The sequence below is a fragment of the Triplophysa rosa genome, linkage group LG18 (assembly GCF_024868665.1).
Source record: "Triplophysa rosa linkage group LG18, Trosa_1v2, whole genome shotgun sequence".
Taxonomy (NCBI): Eukaryota; Metazoa; Chordata; class Actinopteri; order Cypriniformes; family Nemacheilidae; genus Triplophysa; species Triplophysa rosa.
In genome coordinates this window covers 5,151,727-5,172,801 of record NC_079907.1, presented here as the reverse complement: position 1 = coordinate 5,172,801, position 21,075 = coordinate 5,151,727, and the positions used below count along the sequence as shown (strand labels likewise).

Genomic DNA, 21,075 nt, shown 5'->3' with positions numbered 1-21,075 from the left:
TGCCTGGTCTGATGAGTCTCGATTTCTGTTGAGACATTCAAATGGTAGAGTCAGAATTTGGCGTAAACAGAATGAGAACATGGATCCATCATGCCTTGTTACCACTGTGCAGGCTGGTGGTGGTGGTGTAATGGTGTGGGGGATGTTTTCTTGGCACACTTTAGGCCCCTTAGTGCCAATTGGGCATCGTTTAAATGCCACGGCCTACCTGAGCATTGTTTCTGACCATGTCCATCCCTTTATGACCACCATGTACCCATCCTGTAATGGCTACTTCCAGCAGGATAATGCACCATGTCACAAAGCTCGAATCATTTCAAATTGGTTTCTTGAACATGACAATGAGTTCACTGTACTAGAATGGCCCCCACAGTCACCAGATCTCAACCCGATAGAACATCTTTGGGATGTGGTGGAACGGGAGCTTCGTGCCCTGGATGTGCATCCCACAAATCTCCATCAACTGCAAGATGCTATCCTATCAATATGGGCCAACATTTCTAAAGAATGCTTTCAGCACCTTGTTGAATCAATGCCACGTAGAATTAAGGCAGTTCTGAAGGCGAAAGGGGGTCAAACACCGTATTAGTATGGTGTTCCTAATAATCCTTTAGGTGAGTGTATGTGACCCTGTCTGTGAATCCAGGCAGATGTGCATCAAAGTTTGATTTCAACCATTAATTTAACTATGATTTAAATCTTAACCTTACTCAGTCAATATTGAAGATATCAATGTTATATTTTCACAGAATGTTCTTTACATTTTGTAATAATAAATACATCTTTTATCCAAATTTACCATATAAATCATTCCACACAAGCAAAAAATGTAATGTTCCTATTGAGTAACGATTGATGCACATCTGTCTTAAAAAGGTAAATAGGGTTTCTACAATACACTCACAAATCAATGAAAGGTAGGCCTGTTTGCATGTCTCCAAGTGAAGCAGTGTTTTTAAAGACAATTTGGCAAAGCATACCCAAGTCTTTTATGCCGAGATTTACTGCACAGTCACGGCAAACCTGAAACACTGAAAGTGCAGCTTCCATAGACTTGATGCCAGCTGAGCTCTGTAAAGTTTTCCTTTCTGATTCTTCATTCAAAATCTTAATCAGTCTCGCATAAATCAGCTCTTTGACCTGAAACAACAGTCATCCTAAAGTATTTATTTTTTCTAAAAAAAAGGAATAAAGCTACAAAAGATACACTTACATTTACTGGAAGTGGGGCAAGATCCCCTGGGAATTCCAACAACTGTTCATCACTTGATTGAAAACCTTTCATGTATTGGTGTAGGTGTTGGATAAATGTCTTTTTGCTTTCATGGTTAGATGGCTCCCATTTCAGGAATACTCTGTCCAGCAGCACATGAGCAGAGGTCTCCCAGCCTTCACAAATGTCTTTTTTTGCAGACTGAAACCAGCTTTTTATCCTATCTTGCAACGATGCTGGCCTTGAACAACTTACAAAGCCTTCATAAAGGTGCAGTTCTGGAAGTTGCAACAAAATAAAACATTATCATCACACAATGTACAGATAATATATGTATACAAAAACACACAAACATACAACATATTTTAGTACCTTTAACATTATTGTCAGGAGGTATATAAACATATCTTATTGCTATTTCCTCAATCTGCTGTTCATGCTGCACTGCATACTTGTACCAGATTACGTCACCCCTCATCATTGTGCTTTCTTCAACTGAAAATGTTGCTTCAATCAAACAGCTCCCATGTTGTACACCTCTAAGCAACAAGAAATCATGGTTCGGTATAACAATAGACAAAGCATAAGAATTCATGAGTTTTATCAGGTATCACGCACTTTGGCAATTGAATAAAAAATACTTTTTCAAAACAAAAAGGACTTACTTAATATGTTTAATTTGAAGTTTAATCCATCCATTCCCATAAAGGAGCAAAAGAGAGCTATACCGTTTGTTAAATTTGAATCTTTTGTCGAGAACTGCATATACATAGAAAGTGAACATCGGCTGATTGGTCCTTACTGGCGAATGTTTTCTGTGAAAACATTAAGAAACAAAAAAATTATGGAATGTATCAAAGGTCACACATCTATTTAGGTCTAACATTTGACATGATAAACACAATGTTGCAAACCTCATTGTGCGGTCCTGATTTGCTGCTGTCTTTTGCTCCTTAGAGCCTTGAGTCTGATTTCCAGGATCCGCTGCAGCTTCTGCATATGACTTTCGTCCTTCAGATCCTGATCTGAGGTCAGTGTCTTTCTGGGAATCATCTCTGGAGAGTTTTTCCTTGATCTCTGTGTCTTTCTGTTCATTTCCATCTTGCTTATCTCTGCAACCATCTGACGGATTTCTGCTCTTTTCCTCTCCTTTTCTAGACTCAATAACTTTCCCTTCTTTCTTCTCTATACGTTTCTCATCTGTCCTATCAATTTCATTTCCCTGGTTCCTCTGCAACTGAGACTCCACCTCCATCTTATCCTTCTCTGGACTCTGTTCTATTGCCTCTTTGGACTCGTTGTTGTCACTGAACTCCTTTGAGCCTTTAGTCTGGTTTCCAGCAGCTTCTGCATTTGATTTTCCTCCTTCAGTTCCTGATTTGCGGTCAGTGTCTTTCTGTGAATCTTCTCTGGAATGTTTTTCCTTGGTCTCTGTCTCTTTCTGTTCATCTCCAGCTTGCTTATCTCCGCAACCATCTGACGGTTTGGTCCTCTTTTCTTCTGCTTCTATTGACTCACTGACTTTCCTCTTTTTCTTCTTTATACAATTCTCATCTTCTCCATCACCTTCCTTTACTTGATTCCTCTGAGTCTCCACCTCCATCTTATCCTCCTCTGGACTATGTTCTATTGGCTCTGTGGACACTTTGTTTTCATTAAACTCTGTTTGTGTCTGCTGTGTTGCTTGCTTAACAGGCTTGGTCTGAGTCCAGTTTTCCATCGTACTTGAGCTTTTTTGAGTATGTGGCTCAGACTCTGTGCTTGGCTGAACATGGCCTTCGGGTCTGACTGGACCCGAGTCTCCAGTATGTCCACCTTTCAGTTTGTGCACTTTGGCTGAAGAGGTGCTAGCATCTCTTTTTTTGGTCCCTTTCTTCTTTGCACCGGCCTTACCTTTCTCCACACTCCTTTTCTTTTTGGGCATTTTCTAAGTTCTTACAGCTTGCAGCTTTCTTTAATGCGTTTTTCTTAGGGTTCACAAGACAAAGAAAAAATATTAATTACATTTAAGCATTATCCAAAGCAACTATTTAATGTGTGATTCAAAGCCATTGCCAATGAACTGTTAAAACACAGCACTACCAATTAAGCTAAAGAAACGTTACAATGAAAATATAATAAACATAATGACATAACCATATCTTGATGAAAACAAATATAGCAATACTTATTTGTATACTAACACAAAAAGTAATATTGGTCCTTGTAATAATTTGACTCTTGACGAAAGAAGAATAGTTATAGTTGACAAATAAGTGTGAAAATGTGTCTATGGTACGACAGCAAAATTTTTAGATAAATCTCTCTTAGGCTATTTTAATTATAAATATTAATATAAATAGCCTAATATAAACTATAATAACAGTTTGTTTTCAATATTTGCTGTCACACCATAGGACACATGTACGGTGGCTATTTTTGTCAACTACGAACTAACGTTACCCATATACAAATGCAGCAAAATAGTTTCCAAATGAAATTAGGACATTTACAGCGAATGCAACCATTTGCTTATGCAGTTAAAAACAGGTTTTATGCTATAACTGAGGTAAAGATTTGTAAGGAATCAGAGAATTGAATCTCCTCGGTGACTAAATGCAATCTCCCAATACTCGCAGACAAACAGACTGGACACTTTTAGGAAGTACGTTAGCCTAATCACGTTTTATCCATATCAATTCAAAACCAATATGTTTTAACCTAGTAAACAACTTTATTATAACTACCAGCTTTTGTTTTTCCAGTAGACTATGTTCTTACACATAAACACAGAGGAATGTACAGTAAGTGTCTGAATAAGCGAATCCTAAAGCCCCACCGTCGTAAAGTAGCCTACTTCAATATGCGACAATAGTGTCCAAAATATTACAAAATAAGTGGTGTCATACCTGCGTTGATCCTTTACAGTGTCAGAAACATGACAGCATCATGTGATCGTGTCTCTCTCTATGAACAGTCATCAGGAAACAAAACCTATGTACTATTTCGTTTGAAACGCGACACTTAACTTTCACTTTCGTTTCGCCAGCTGGTTTCCAACGAATCCAAGTCGATCGTTTCCTCATTGGAAAACCTAACTCATGCATATACTCCTGACTAACTAAATGTCCTCGATAGTAAAAAACACAAAGTTACTTATCATGCGTAATATAGAATTTCATCTTCATATTTGCAAATATCTTAAAGCAGCTGTTACAGCATTTACAGTGTGAAATAATTAGTAATTAATTTAAATAGTTCGTGTTAAATAATTACTATATTGTTGTTTTAGTTATAATAATTAAAATGTCAAAATAATTGTTTAATTTTAATTGCACAACGTTGCACCCGTAATGTTAGCTATATTAGTCTTTATTTTTGTATAACCTACACTTTCTAGTTTTGATTTGTATGGAACTTTTAATACTGTACATATTACAGCAATGTTCAATAAATGTTTACATGTAATAACCTGTAGTAATAAATCTATCACAGAGCTGCTTTACAACCACTACAAATGTACGTGACCAAGTTCCAGTAACCAAATATTTCATGAATGTTAATTAGATCATGATGACGCAACGTCTCCAACCTTAATAGTAACAGGCCTGTAGCCTCATAGTATATTATGCTTTCATTTATTTAAGAAATAAATAGTTTATTGGCCATTCTGTGATTACAAAGATAATGTATTCACAACTTAACGCACAGAACACGAAAAAGAAAATTACAGAAAATATAAATGCAAAACACAATACAAATATTGGTGACATGACAAAAGAAGAGAGAAGAAAAGAGAGAATCTCATACAGCTCTTAAGTGCTGCAGAAATTGTAGCCTACATTAGCATAGCACAAACGTATACAGTACAAAAACAAACAATTATACATTTCATATCTGGTTACAACATTAGGGATATCTTGTGGGTTGAGATACATTAATTATTCCTAAATTTATGGATTATCAGGCTTTTTAACTCTTCGTACGACCACCTTGTTCTTGCGTCCCTGTCGGGTAGCAGACTCTCCATCCCTGCGAGGTGACGCTCGGGCTTCCTCCACGAACATCTCCATGCCCTCAAACTTAGTGGTCAGCTCTGCCAGTCTTTCTTTCAGGGAGTTAAATTCTCTGTACAGATGATGCAGAGCCTCTGATAATGGTTTGATTCTGGAAAGACAAAATTCTCATCATGTCAGAATGTACAGGTAGTACTGCAAAGGGGAAACAGGTAAACTGCACGGATCACTTCTCCTTAAATGTTCACTTCACAACATTTAACATCCTACCTTTCATAGTCTGGTAGCACGGTGTTATGATCATTCAGGAGGAGATCTTTGACTTGCGTCGTTATGGCATATTTCCAGTTATCCAAAACCAAGGTGAGATTGGCGCATCCTCGCAGGTTTACCTTCTCAGCTGAGAATCAAGAAACTCGTATTCATTTAGATGAACAAACCCAACGACATCTGATGCGTATTTTTTATTGTTAACATAATTATTTGCTATAATACTATAAATTGCAATACTAATTATTTAAAAACACTCAAAAACAATTATTTGGCTATTAGTTATTATTGGAAAGTAGGTTTAGTTTCTCTCGCCTTCACCTTTGTAGTCCATAGCGGCTCCCAGAGAGAGCACAAAAAGTAACGACAGGAGACGATTCATTCCTTATTAAAAACAAATAAATTCATACATTATGACTTTTGGGATGGTTTACATGGGTGAAACGCAACTCCAAAAAAATCTAAACAATAAGCGTGTTATGAATTAAAATACATTCCGCTTCAACCTAATAGGCCTAAGTATTGTGCTACCTTTTACCATGACTTGTCACACATAAAACACCCTGTGATATCAATATTTCAATGTTTAAAAAATGCTTACCTAGATGGGTCAGATAATGCCTCAAAGTGGAATGGAATCCAAAAACCGTGAAATACAAAATTAGCCACATATGTGCCTTGCTGGCTCTTATATATTATCATCGTCTAATCCCGCCCATAAGTGAGTGAGGAGTTAACTTTCAGTACATTGATGTACTACCTTTATACGAGAAATAAGCGTACATAACCTGGTCTCCAACTGGCTTTTGATTAGTAACATGTATAAATAATTTAATTGTATTGCTTTTGAACTACAAGCATGTATAGCTGTCTATATCATCATTTCACTGATGTGGATATGTCCACACACTTCACATCAGATAGCAAGGTCACATATTGACATTGACAAAACATGCCAATCAACAAGTAATCTCTCAAAGGGCCCTCATCACATTCACTGGTGAAAGGTTATTATTTATTGGGAGAGTTAGTAAGATGCAGATGTCTGAGGTTACAGATTCTGAGAGGTTTATGTATAGACGTGTTTGATGTCGAGAGCTGGCTCTACCTCAGCATTCCAATGAATCATCTGCCACACACATGGTCTTTCCGCTCGACTGAATAATTCAGGTGCTTTCCTTTAACCATGTAGAAATGTCATTAAACTTATAGCATGAAAATAATACAGTAAATAAATATGAATGTCTATAAGGTCAAAAGTAAAGTTTTGTGAAGTTTAAAGCTAAAATTCACTACAAGACTTTTGCTTAGATTTGCGGGCTGGACTTGTTGCAGAAAGTCTGTGTCAGTCTGTAGATTTGATCAGTTAGTGTGCTTCTATCTGAAACATTCAAGAAGTCTGCAAGTGTATGATGTCTAGTTTTAAAAAAATCTGTTAAGATTTTAAAAGTCTTGTAGTGTATTCCAGCCATTAGATAACGTCACAAAAAAAGGACTGCATAATGATGTGCTTGAAAAGAACCTCACATATTTAGCGTTTCTAAAAAAGTATCTACTTTTCAAGCTAACAATAAATACCCAAATTAGGAAAACACTGTTCAGATACTTAACTGTTACTAATGTGTTACTCTAGACAGCTAATAAAGCTTTAAGGGCCTAAGGAGGAATGAACTTCAAACACAACCAGATTCTCAATGAAGTTTGAGGTGTGTAGATTGACAGCTTTAGGCATTACAATGAACAGACATATCCATAAAGCAGAACACAAATACCTGCATAATAAAGCAATAAGCCCCGCGAAGCAGTGGGTTACAGTGCATTTTATAACAGCCAAGGGCGTTGTGGCACGACGTGAAACTGAGTCGGAAACGGAGCCCTTAGGTGTTTTAAAATGCACTGTAAACCACTGCTTCTCGAGGCTTATTGCTTTTATAAAACGGTTATTACATATATGCGTAGCAAGGTTTCATAAAATAAAGTAAATAAAATGATATTTAGGCTATGTAATGCAGTCAGCCGTTATAAATCGGGGTATTTTATAACGGCTTAGAACTTGGCTCAGCCAATCAGAATCAAGCACCAGAACTGACCGTTTTATAAAGAACATTTAACCACATGCTTTCTGCCTTAAAGCGATGATTTCAAGGTCCCCCTGAACGCATGAGATACAGTATGTGTATTGCCCTTGAAGAATGTCTGCATCCACAAATCAAACAGCAAAGGGCCCCATCTGGTTTATCCTCCTGGAAACTTTCTTCACCTGCCAGAAAGTTGTCACATCTGTGTTAAAAAATACACGCATACATACAGACACAAAATTAAAAGAAGACTACTTGATTCCAAAGAAAAACATTTTATTGTTGAACTATTCTCTCTCTGTATTTAAAACTCCAAAACCTGTTGATAGCGCACAACTCAGGGCATCTCGTGTGAGAATGGGGTGCAAGCGGCTGCCGCTCGAAGAGAAGCTGACCGTGAAGAGCCTCAAACTAACATGCTAACATTCTCGGAGCAAAAACATCCTGTGAACATTGATCAACATGTCTCCCCCCATTGAGGTGAACTAACAAGAGTGCATTTTTTTTAGAAAGTGTCATACGTGAGTTTTAAGAATCGAGTCAATCTGCGTACTTAATAGGAAAAGCTACAAAATACAAATGCGATAAAAATGCTGCATGAAAAAAATCTTGATCAATTATTCCAAAGGGTTGCAATTCTATTGAATGCATATTTATGTTATATAACATCTTTGGACTGATTTTTAAAACTGAGGAAGTGTTTTCTTAAACAAATGATACGGTGGAAACAGAACGGAACTGTGATTCGTTAACTGAAACTCAACTATTGAACTCCACCATCCAATACTCACCACACAAAACCAATACTCTAATTTTACAGTATTCTTCAGAAAGAAATGCTGATGTGCCACCAAAAGAAAATAAAGCCCCTGCAGCAAAGATGTCAATCAGGCAGGCTGATCCTAGAGCTTTGCTTCTGTAGTTCTTTTCATTCACATCAATCACTTTCTCAGGTGAGATACATTGTGTTGATGGGTGGGGAGTGGAAGAAGCATGTGGGCCATGACAGAATATAGCCATGTTACAGGATCCTTAGCGGCTGAACACTGGAAAATATCTCCAAAACAAATCTGAACATACCAGTGAGATGAAAGGGGAAATGCATAAGGTGCAGAAAACGGTACCAGCACCAAAATTGAGTGGCTGCAGTTTTTCCAAAGCAAACGAAAACCAATCCACATTCAAAGCATAGCTTTCTAAGCCTTCTGAGGTTAAAGGTCAAATTACAACCTTGTGGAAAAGGAACTGCTGTCTAGGTCTGCACTCAAATCCAACATTCAGAGATCAATCTCATCACCAAGCACTTAAAGCCAACACTTCAAGCAATTGATCATCCGTCAAAAGTGAAAACAAGGCAATGAAGCAATCACGTGCAATGAATGAAGAACGTGTTTTTAACTTGCAACACCTCAGTTGAGCATCAAAGATTTTGTCCCAACATATAACCAGGATTAAAAAACATTTGCAATTAAATAGCAGTATTTTTCCTTTTTCTTTATTATTTACACAACATCCTTAAGTGAGTTGGGGAAAACTTTGACAACACAAAAACTGATCTTGTTTCTCCAATGTCCTAAGAGTGGTGCTGAGAAGTTTTATTGGACCGCAATAACGATTTGAGTGGAAGGATCTTTTGCCCAAGTGCTAAACTAAATTCCCAGAATGCACTGGGATAACACAGAGAGTGCTACAGGGGTACAACCCATCGTCTTCAACCAATCAAAGTAATGCACACAGCGTTGGACTGGGCTCTTATTTCGAGCACAAGGCTGGCATCGGCGTTTAGATCCGACACAGTCATTGAGGGAGGGGAGGAGTTAGGGATTAGGCGTACTAAAACGGCAGGAATACAGGGAAGCACGCCCACTCTCACTGATGTTCCCCATGGGATGTACGGCGCAGCCTGGATTTTCTGGGGTTTTAGCTGCGGGGCAAACTACACATCTCGCAGTGCTCGGTGCCAGGCTGGTTCATGAAGGTGCAGTGGAGACAAGACCACACAGATGAAGAGGACTGTGGGAGAGTTGGGCCGCCCATGGCGTAATCCAGGGGTCCAGGTGGCTGCATTCCCACTGTGCCTGTGATATGGACAAGATACAAAACTCGACCTTTGAGTATAGTTCTATCAAAGAAGAGGTTGACTAAAGGAAAAAAGACCAGTAAAGTTAAAACCAATCGCATGACATCTTACTGCAGAGCTGCTCGATGGTGGCCCACTGCTCAGATTTCTTCCAGGTCTGAGCCAGTTCTTCATTGGACGTCTTCACTGCATCAAGAAGAAGCCCAATGCTGTCCTGTAAACACAGCAGAGAAGAGAATGATGCGGTCAGGTGAAATACACACCTATCTACAAGACGGGCATAGATAGACTTTAAAAATAAACCAAAACATGGAAGGGTTCAAAATCAACTTGATTTCAAACTAAAACAAGACTTAGGAAGATTCAAATTTGGTCTATTTCCATGTATCTTCTTCATACCTATGGTTTCAGAAAATTTGAAATATAGCAAATAATTCATATGGATCACTATAAAAAGTTCATGTGGTCATATGGAAAGAGGTATTATAGTATATAAATAATCTCACCTGTAAGGGCATGACCTCATTGGTGACAAGAAAGAGAAGCAAGTGGAAGTCTGAGACGATGTTCAGGAAGGAGGAAGAGGAAGAAGACTGGGAAAGATACGTTGCTAAACTGTGGAAGTCCTGCACACACATTAAATGAATCTTCAATGAACACTTCTAGCAGTAACACTCGACAGTAAGTGCTAGAATGTACGTTTTATGGTATCTTTGATGGTTTTACAAACAAAATAAAATTCAGTCATTAGTAGACACAAGACAGACATAAAATATGCTCTCTCTGAACCTAAATATGTACCTGAGTCTCCCCCAGAGCTTCTCTGTTTTCGATAGAGAAGCGGAGTGTGGAGGAGAAGGTGAACACTGGGTCTTTTGGGAAAGTCGTGGTGATCTGGAAAATAAAAGCTTGCAATGACCCTTAAAAACTCACATTTACATTTACACCGAATTTCAACATAAATTCAACACTAATATCACTTTTTAAAGTGACATCTAAGGTGACTTATGGTGCACTCACAAGGACCATGTTTGAAGGGATAGTATGACTGTATTTCTTTCAGAGAACACAAAAAAAGAAGAATGTTGGTAAGCGAACAATGGCGGTACATATTCACTTCTATTGTATGGACAAAACTGGACACCAATGAGTTGTACCGTTGTTCGGTTACCAACATTCTTTAATATATCTTCTTACAGTCATACAGGTTTGAAATGACAAGAGGGTGAGTAAATGATGACAGTTTTGATGATCATTTTTGGGTGAACTATCCCAATATAAAAGTCAATTAATGCAAAAGTATGTAAGAGTAACAAGACAACAAATACTCACGTCAATGATCAAGTACTCGACCGGTAGCGGCCGGGCTAAATATGTGATGTCATTGCCAAATTTGTCTTTATCCTGAAAGTAAAAAAGAGGTATGATCATAATCTTGTTTTACTAAAATCTCTGATGAGATGGTTTATGCCTAAAGCAAGATATATATTAGCTCTGGAATGAGTTCATTCCGATGTTCTATGACGAATGACAGATTCAGGTAAATAGACGCTCAAACGAAACTGCAACATCAATCAAACCCTGTGAATGTTATGATTAGAGGAACAGTCATGAACCACATGAACACATCAAACATGTTGGAACAGCACAGAAAATAAAATAGTGTGAAATTCCTTGTAAATTTGTATGATTCAAACTAAAAAGTTACTAAATAGCTCTGAACTGAGAACAACCAGATACATTACGGTTAGTGTTCAATATTTTGAAATGTGCCAGTTGTCTACCTTATAGAAGACATCGGGGACATACTGCTCTGTGCTGGACTCTTTGGCATAACCCAGTTCTGGAGTGTCTCTACAGGGCAGAAGACACTCATCCCTCACCAGTGCCATGCACTGGTTGGACACCTGATACCCCTCAAAGTGTACCTGGTTATCAGGACCCCCTGTCAACACATAGGGAATGCATTTAAACAATAAGAATTTGACACACGTGACCAACAACAGGAAATCACATGTATAGGGTGAAGCCTGTACCTGTTGCTACCACTGTAAAAAACTTGGATCCAAAATGGCTGTCTGGGGAAAGCCGACACGGATTAGGCTGCTGGTTCTGGAAGTGTCCTGCAGTGATGCACTCCTCTGCGCTCAAGAAGTATGTGTCCTAGACAGGTAAAACATGTCAATCCATCAATCGTGATGATGAGATGTAACTAGTCATAGTATCAGCTTGCCATTAATGTCTGTTTGCGTTATGTTTAAGATGTTTGACAGCTTGCCTTGTTTCTGCTGTAGCGGACGGTACCTATCCTGGTGTCCTCTGAGAGCAGATCTGTGAAAATCCACCCCACCTGAATGTAAAAACAGCCAGTATTAATAACCAACTTTACAGGAACAAAGCTTGTCCAGATGCATGCATGCAACAACAAAAAACCACAGGTCACAATGGTGCAGGTCACCTCTCCATTATACACATGAAAGCAACATATGGAAACCATATATATGTGGAGAGGGGAACTTCAGGAATCCATGCTGAAGGGTCTCATGGGATGTATGGATACTAAAGGAAGCCTATAAGAGTCCATCCTCCCACTTTCCAAAATGTTTGTTTTGTGATTAAATCAATATTTACTTATCCCGGATGAGTCCCCAATCAAGGTTATTTAAGTTTACTAAAATTAAGTCTTTGAAACGTTCCCATTCATTGAAATGAAATAAAATATTGACCCAAATTTTTGGGGAAAAACTTAACTCAAGGAACAATTAAAATGTTGCCTCAAAAATAAACTGAAGTAAGTTTAAAGCAGTAAAAATATAATAATAAACAAAAACTAAAAATTAATCTTATATAGCAACATTAAAAATAAACCAATAAATTATAAAATGACAAAACCATATAACCAAAATTGCTAAAACTTTAACTAAAATAAATGCTAATTTAAAGTATTAATAAAACTAAAATCAAAACTATAATAACTCTGCCCCCAATTTTGTGAGATATAGAAAAGGACTCTTACCTTACGTAGGCCCAACTTGGCAGCAATCTCCTCAACAGCCTCTGCTTTGGGATCTTCAATCAGTTCTAGACTGTTTTGGGTTGCAATCTGAGTCACAGCACACAGGTGGAAACAAAAAAACACGAATCAGCAAAACAGTATTAAAGTATTAAATCAAAATAGTCTCATATATTAATATGTAAGAGATACAGTATATTTTCATCTTTTGGTAGACATGGTCAGTGGGGCCTGTCTAGTCTTTCTAGTATTGGTGAGTTCAACCCTCATTGGTTTATGGTTTACAAACACCAGATGCATCATAATCTTGGCCTCTTATTTCTCACAAAAGGCCAAACCTTTCTTAGCCGCCACTGAAAAGTTCTATCGCCCCCTAGTGTGGAGCTTACGAATTTCACGACAACACATTTTGTAATTGCTGTAAGGAAACCAACGGTTTTGACTCTCTCACCTGAGGAGGTTCATAAATGGCAGCCACCTCCGCACGTATCCCAAGAGGGATGTCTTTGTGCTCAGTGTAGCGTCCGTACAGGTAGCCCATCCGCTGGTTCCCCGTCTTCCTCCAGAAGTCGAGGAAACGGTCGGCAATCGTGTGGTTCTCAAACATGATGTTGTCCACGTGTCGATATTTCTGAAACACAAGATTATGCAGTTTCAACAGAAAAAGGCAAACGCGTGGACAGAAACGCAATACAGTCCCTCTGGGAGCTCTCCTTTACTCGCCCCAGCAGGAACTGGAGAGCTCGTATCGGCGCAACAAATCGATTAATTCAGAGTTTGTCTGTATGTAATGTAAGAGCTGGGTGAAAGTGAAGAGGTGAGTACCTGTCTGTTGAGAGTAATGGCGCTGGGTTGGCATTTGGTACAGATGCCCTCCGGCCAGGGCGGATGCCCCTCACAGCCGGACTTAATTTTACAACTGATGTTCTCAAGCGCCACAAACTTCCCCCTGAGAGACAAGGAAACTGAATTCATCACACGGTTCCTGTGAACTCATTTAGGAACTTTATCAAGTGGAGTTCACAGAAAAACTCACTTGTCTGCGCCGCCGGTGAGTTTGCGGATGTAGGCGTGAAAGGACATGTGCTTGACCGGCGGGTCAAGATGGTTTAGGTAGTCTTCATCGAAAGGCTTTAAAGGCAAATAGTTACCAAAGTTAGAACACTAGAGATGAAATGGTGACCTCTAGTTGAAGACGGTCGCTCTTACCTCTAAAGGTACGCAGTGCACACATTTCCCCATGGCACCGTGCCGGCACCTGTACAACAAACAATCTCTTTAAACATACATAACACAATCTTTTAAGCTCCTTCTCATACTGTGATAGATAATTCATAGAGTTGAGTAACCGCACCAATAAACAGCACAGCAGGTATACAACTTCCACTGGTCGTGGGAGCACTTTATATACAATAAAGCCAGAGAGAGATAGAGAGAGAAAGGTACAGACTCACAGTTGGGGATCTCTGTTCCTGTAGATTTTTCCCTCCTGTTTGGAAAGGTATTGGTCGATATCGTCCTCTCGGAGCTGTGGTGCAGAGTGCGAGCGGGATAAGGAAGTTGAGGATGATGACGATGACGGAAAGGAGGAGGACGTGTGAGGCTGAGCTGTGTCCATGTTCTCGCTGGAGGGTCCGGCAGAGGAGGGGTAGAAGAAAAGCATGTCGCCATGTCTAAATGACAAAGAACGAAAGATTTACATGCGAGATGCAAGCATGCTCATTTACAGAATAAACCCACGCTCTCTAGGCCTCAAGTGCACCCTTACTTGATTTTCAGCAGGCTGAGGGCCTTGTTCTGTGACAAGATCTCTCCAGTCTTGTTCCGGTTCAAGTAGACAGAGAAACCATTCGAACTGCAGCCAAATTCTTTGGCAACCTGGCAGGAAGACAAAGGTACGTTCTGGGGTGAGACTAATTGCTTCGGCTTGTCCGAAGTGAACTCAGTTACTTTGATTACAGGCTGTTCATGATTTAAACATAGGACTGTACTTGAGAAAGTCTCAGCACAATCTCAGAATCCATCTTGAATGATTGTCCATCAGAAGTAACTCAACACCCATGAGGTAATGAAACACCTGCTAATCCAATCAGCAAGGCTTTTACTTGCTACTCAGGGTGTCCCGTATGTATCCATTAGTGTAAGTTTTGTGTGAGAACTTTTGAAGATGAGTGCTATTTTAAAAATGCAGTGTGGACCTGTTTTTAAAAAAACAGGTCCACTTATGTCATTCTAAACCTATTTGACTTAATAAACAGAAGAGCGACACTGCTGCTTTTACGTACAATGAAACGAATGGTGAATGAGGCTCTCAGTCCCTAACATTCTGCTTAACATATAAAGGGGGTGAACAACATGATGACTGAAGGGCATAGAAAGGGCAGTACTACATTTTCGCTTAGGAAAGAACTACCCCTTTATGACAACAGATGCACACGCACTTTTTTAGACTTTTCGACTCTCTGTCCATCTCTTCTTGGATGTCTAATGCTGAAATCAAACAGGGAGACGGCCTGCATTGATCGGCAGCTCACCCTCCGCCCTCCTGCAGAGACGCATGAATCTTTAATGGGTCCTGCGGTGTCTACCAGGCAAACACAAACTCACTGCTCCAAACAGCCTGCAGCACTTTAAACTACGTGACCGTGATATAAAAAAAATCTTTATGACCCCTATATTAATAAAATACTTCATCGACATCACACCCGGTCAAATAATGAAACCAGATGCAAACCCTGGAAACAAAAATGGTGCTGTGGGTGTAAAATGTATAACGTTAGTGTAACTATGTGACCTTTATAAATTACTACGTAAATAATGACAAAAGATTTTAATGTAACAGCTGCAAACGCACATAGAATGACAATAAATATAATGTCATAAATGGGATCAAATACTCCTTATAATTATAGTGGATGGTGTAAATGAACTGTGCAATAGGGCTGGGCATGACACTGTTTATTGATGAAATATTTGTAATATTGATTTAAATATCAAATGAAGTAACATTGTGAATATACTGTCATGATCCTAATGTGCAATTGTCTTAATGTGCATCTCAAAACATCAAATATCTACATTTATAAAAGTTTTTAATACCACGATAAGGACAAAATTGGATCATTAATAATTCAGTTTTACACGGACAGGAATTAAAGGCGGAATATTAAGGGTACATGATGAAAGCTAATCTAGTCTGAAGGACACCAAGGGTACTGTTTATACCTTTTTAAGGAAAGCTGCAGCCGTCTCTCGCTTTGTTGAGGTGATTTTTTTCATTCCCTCTGGAGACTGAACACGAATGGTCTGTCAATGAATAAACAACAGGGAATCAACGTTAAGGCTGTTTGTTGTCCAATCAGACACAACAATTTCACTGGACCACCAATATCAGTTGTGTTATTTTCCATTTGTATGTGCGAATATTTGATATTTTCAACAGAGAGTGGATCAATTCACATGAACATCTTAAAAAAGGCAGGGAAACAAAGACAAGAGGTGGCTGGAGGGTAGAAGGACATCTGACACTTAAACTGACACAGATCGCCACACGTCACAGGACTCCCATTTAAACGCATATCACTGAATGACAGAGCTACTGTGCCTGGTCTCATTTTATGACAAAAACATCTCTACAGAACTCATACTAATGTGAAAATGAGTGTCTTTCATACGGATATGACGATCTCTAAAACATCCACTTATCTTCATGAACACATTTTGCTGTCTCATAATCAAAACATCTTTAATAAATATAGCCGACAGGAATAAGTTACTCCATAATGTGGCATTCACTGTGCAAAACAGCCCAAACAATCCTAAAATCTCCTATTCACTTAACGAAATATCGTAATAGTTCAATAAGATACTTTTATCGAACTTAATATGCAGAGGATATTAACTTATATTGACTTAACTTAAATGGTCTTCATCAACCACTGCAAAGAAAAACAGCCAATTTCCACCGAAATATTAAACACTAGCAGTAAATCATAAGACAAACGATTCTGATTAATGAAAGGCGTAAGTTACGTCAGAAAATAATTTTAGTGTTTAATGCGTTTCTGAAGGATTTTGGCATTAGCATCATGCTAACATTTCTGCTGCCTCATCACTGGATGACACAATTCCCTTAAACTTCATTTAGACACGCGTAAACAGACACTTACCATGTTTTCTGCCATGTTGATTATGTGAACTGTCTCTTCTGGTGTCACTGAAAGTAGACCTCGAGTTTTTTTAATGTCGCTGTTTGTGAGATCTGTTGGGATCTGTGCAGCGATACAAAACTCACAGAGCCGGTGCCACATCTGAATGAGTCCGGCGGCGGCGGGATATGATGACGGGATTCTGCTTAAAGTGACCGGACAGAAACAAGAATCTTCTGTTCCGAAACAACTGTGTTCTGTTTTATAGTACATTGCATAGCATGTGTTGATGTAATACATAGTACATGTAATATACTAAACATAGCCTATTTTTTATCAAATGTAATTTTCTTTTAATTTGTCATTTTGAATGCTTGTATTTATGTGGAATTGAACATCCATGACATTGACATGGCATTATCATGCTTTTTAAATACAATGTTTGTTTGTTGAAAACATTAATAAAACTATGAAAAAGATCATTTGTATTTATAATATTTCACTTAGTAAAATATTTAGATTTTCCGTCTGTCATAGATTTATCAATTTAAAACCAGTCTGGAGTTTATCATTATCATCGTTTATCATTTTTGTCTCTATTTCATGCTGTGGGTTAGTGCACTAACCACATGTCATGCTAGATTAATTAAAATTGTAGTTAAAATCTTTCATTCATCCCACTAACGCTATCTACAGTAGGCTACAATAATGTGACTTCAGTAAACAAAACACACAGAACCTTTTCTCACTTTTTTCAAAATTTATTTTGATCTCACCCTGTAGAGAGAAAACGTGATGTTGTCAGGAGTCCACCATAAAATGTGGTACACAGGGTGTGAGTCTGAATCCCCTCGCTACAAAATACAGGCCAAAATGTTAACTCGAGCTTGAGATTTTAAAAGAACACACAAAAGTGCATGTAAAGTGTCTGTGTGAAAATGAACATGCTTGCGCAAAATATCTTTTATTCTTGGAATTATATGATTTATTTTGGTTGTGGAGCTGACTGTGGTAGAAATGGGCTACTAGAATGCTACAATTCATTAACATAGATGAAATCCTAACTATGACTAAACTGATGGATAAACTGATGGAATGAACAAAGTACCTTAAACAATAAATGGTGTTCTCTAAAAAGCATGCATAAAACACAAGCAAATATCAACAAACAAAAGTGAAAAGGATAGAATCAGTAATAGAAAATAAAGATTTTTAGAATAAAATTGTCGGTGCTACAGTATAATTAATACATCAAATAAAAAACATACAATAAAACATACAAATGTAAATGAAATTATACCACTACATGACTCTATACTTAAGTACTAAAGAGGGACAAAATAATAACATGATGCTGAATGATGATGATGATGGAGGATGAAATAACTATAACACAAAATGATGAAAGAAACACAAGAGATGACAGCCCAACACAGCTACCCTACAATCATATCTGAGAGATAACTTACTGAATCCAAGAGTTTTAGCTTCAAATGAATGTGTCCTTGCTTCTTGTATATAAACTCTCCACTGTCCAATGAGATTTGGGGATCATTATAAATGCAGAATCTCTGCCAAAAGGACATCCAGCAGAATGTCTACTCTCTACAGGACTTTGATCTTTTCTTAAAAACTCGGTGATGTTGGTCAGAGGTGACACCGAGGCACGTGAAATGAGAAGCAGGGACAGGGCATGTATAGCTCAGAGGCTGTCTTGCATGTTTTTGTGTTTCGCAAGAAAGAGAGAACACGTGATGGAAAAAGAGAAGATGATATAGAAGTGTGTCTATGAAAACAGAAACAGGTTTTACAGAGGCCAGAAAGGAAAGAAACCAAGAGGGCACCTATTTAGATTACACTTTTCATTGTTTTTCCATTTTTGTAAATGTTGCTCTTCATTTTGTTATGAAAATGGGAACGGTCCTCTTGGAGCCATTGACAACGGTGAAGACATGAAGTCTGGAGCAAATGACAGGAAAGGTCTAAATGTGTACAGAGGATGATGGGAAGGTGGAGGACTCAGATGATGCCATACTGAGCCAACTCGTGAAGCTCCAGATGGTTAAAGGCCTCCCAGGGACAAATGACAGTGATGTCTGTAGGCAGAAGGACACCAGCATGAGTTCAGTGAATGGATATCAAGCATTCATCTGTGAAAGGGTTAATCTAAGCAGTTTGAAGACCAGATAAAACTCAGGTCTGTTTATGTTGTCGTACATGTCGGACGCTGGATGACGCCTATAGTGTGAGAGGCTTGTCCAGCATTATTCTGATCAGACTAATTCTTTCAGACAAGGGCGGCTTAAAATAGATGGTAGATGATGCTGACAAAATTGATAGGCAAACGAATGGAGAAAAATACAGATTATGCTTACCAGTGCCTAACCCTTCCATGCCAGGGATGTCATCTCCAAAACTGTAAAAAATAATAACAATATATTTTAATGTTCATGCATTCGGCCAGCATGTTTGACTTACAGAGCATTCAAGGTATACATTTTATTTCCATTACGTTTTTGATAGACAAAAGTTGTTCAATTTACCCTTGTATACCCTTCTTTGGTGGCTTGCTCTTGAACTGACGGGTCTGCCTCTGCTTGAACTTTGGTGGTCCTTTGCGTGGTGTCGCAGGGCCCCCGGTGACACGGGTGGCTGACTTGATCTCTGGTTTGGGTGGCTCAAGATTCATAGCTGTGGGTCACTTGTAGTTTTTGTCTTCACTCCTCGTGATGTAGTTTATGTAAAGATGGCCTGGATAATGTAAGAAAGACTGGAGTAAGTTTATGGTTCACACTTATCATTCAACAGACACATAAAAGCACATATACATTTTCTAATTACACAGGCTGCTTCAGAAGCATCTAGGGCCACCACAGGTTTTCATCTTTTCCAGTTACATCAGACTGAAAAAACTCATAAATCCACTTACAGATGAATAGTACACAAATCCAAAATTGTATTAATCCCTAATTGAATGTCTACTATCGCCGATGTGTCTTGGGTAGGACGACCCGTTTTGTGTAATCCAGAGCTGGGATTATTAAATGTCCCCCGTCTAAGGCAATCTGCATTTGGGTTAATCTTATTAGAGCCGGGATAACACCAAATTTGCTGAGCAGGCAGAAAAGACATATGTATATGACCTTCAGCTATATTCCCTAAAGACATACAGTATTTAAATATTGCCTGTATAATTTTAATGGCAACTGTTATTGTTTGCTTTTCATTCAATATTTTGAATCACCTTCTTGGAAATGATAATGATTGCAATTAGCAGTTATATTAAATAGTATGTCATATTGAGAAAAAAGTGCAACGGTTCGTGTGCATATTTTTAAACATGCATTTGTATTCAATAATTTCAGGTGGAAAAAAGTTCTGTGAAATGCATGAAATAGGCCTATAAGCATAAAACATGTAATATCCAAACGTCTTAAAGAGATACTTCCCCCAAAAATGAAAGTTCTGTCATCATTTACTCACCTTCGAGTTGTTCCACATCTGAATAAATTTGAGAATAAAAATGGGAGTCAAGATCTGTTTGGTTATAAGCATTCTTCCAAATATCTTTCTCTGTGTTCAGCAGAACAAAGAAATGTATACAGATTTGGAACAACTCGAAGGTGAGTAAATGAAGACAGAACTTTCATTTTTGGGTGAAGTATTCCTTTAAGTCTTAATCAAGCACTTTGATCGGAAAATCTATAAATAAACAGATATTATGTAAATAATATCATGAAACTGAAATATCTCCATAGAATTTTTAAAATATATAATCATAAAAGTTCACATACTGTAGCTTATTGCATTCTTGATTCTTATTGGTCAATTACAAAATGATAACAAAACAATTAATTTCATGTTATTATTATTTTACATATTTACTCACTGGTCTCTTACTTGACAAACTGATGACTGGGTCCTCCTCTGTGAATGAGTGGATGTCCACACTGGTCTTCCCGTGGGAGCAGTGGAGGGGTGATGAGTCTTTTATATGCCCCCTCAGAAGATTAGGAGCAACACTCCCTCCTAGATCACCCTCAACTAGAATCAATATTTATGCGTTTGCGTAACATAACGTAATATGCTTGTAACAATTGACTTATGTCATATGGATAAAAAATAACAGTATATTTAAATATGTAACTTAATGCACATGATCAAAACCAAAACTAATCCTCTCCTGGGAGGTTTGTTTTCAGGGTTAGGTCTCATGAGCAAAGCTGCTTATATGTATACAGACAGATATTATGTTTCTGTCCCACGTTAAAATAGTAT

The 21,075-nt window shown here is 38.2% G+C and overlaps 3 protein-coding genes across 5 annotated transcripts in view; all 3 read right to left on the bottom strand.

Moving 5' to 3' along the window:
• Nucleotides 1–4,208, bottom strand: part of LOC130569271 (E3 ubiquitin-protein ligase rnf213-beta-like) — a 33,241-nt gene extending 29,033 nt beyond the window's left edge. For both annotated transcript variants that reach the window (XM_057358815.1, XM_057358816.1), the window contains exons 1-6: nt 4,102–4,208; nt 2,128–3,180; nt 1,879–2,028; nt 1,586–1,752; nt 1,214–1,491; nt 905–1,140 (exon numbers count right to left, since the gene is read on the bottom strand). In XM_057358815.1, the coding sequence (XP_057214798.1) occupies nt 905–1,140; nt 1,214–1,491; nt 1,586–1,752; nt 1,879–2,028; nt 2,128–3,137 (1,841 nt within the window). In that variant the 5' untranslated portion in view covers nt 3,138–3,180; nt 4,102–4,208. The remainder of the gene's footprint in view (nt 1–904; nt 1,141–1,213; nt 1,492–1,585; nt 1,753–1,878; nt 2,029–2,127; nt 3,181–4,101) is intronic.
• Nucleotides 4,209–7,802: 3,594 nt separating this feature from the next.
• Nucleotides 7,803–16,981, bottom strand: nploc4 (NPL4 homolog, ubiquitin recognition factor). The gene is made up of 17 exons (XM_057358866.1): nt 16,819–16,981; nt 15,875–15,955; nt 14,418–14,527; nt 14,104–14,322; nt 13,859–13,907; nt 13,686–13,780; nt 13,475–13,598; nt 13,101–13,280; nt 12,653–12,739; nt 11,915–11,986; nt 11,673–11,799; nt 11,421–11,581; nt 10,969–11,040; nt 10,438–10,530; nt 10,143–10,262; nt 9,748–9,850; nt 7,803–9,634 (listed from the first exon to the last, which is right to left on the bottom strand). Exons 1-17 carry the CDS (start codon nt 16,957–16,959, stop codon nt 9,477–9,479), a joined length of 1,992 nt encoding a protein of 663 aa, XP_057214849.1. The 5' UTR covers nt 16,960–16,981; the 3' UTR covers nt 7,803–9,476.
• A 556-nt stretch (nt 16,982–17,537) lies between these two features.
• Nucleotides 17,538–20,817, bottom strand: pde6gb (phosphodiesterase 6G, cGMP-specific, rod, gamma, paralog b). 2 transcript variants are annotated; one of them, XM_057358865.1, is made up of 4 exons: nt 20,698–20,817; nt 19,341–19,548; nt 19,173–19,213; nt 17,538–18,893 (listed from the first exon to the last, which is right to left on the bottom strand). In XM_057358865.1, exons 2-4 carry the CDS (start codon nt 19,484–19,486, stop codon nt 18,817–18,819), a joined length of 264 nt encoding a protein of 87 aa, XP_057214848.1. In that variant the 5' UTR covers nt 19,487–19,548; nt 20,698–20,817; the 3' UTR covers nt 17,538–18,816. The 2 variants fall into 2 exon arrangements, with proteins under 2 accessions (XP_057214848.1, XP_057214847.1); XM_057358864.1 differs by having other exon boundaries at nt 20,687–20,806.
• Nucleotides 20,818–21,075: the final 258 nt, after the last annotated feature.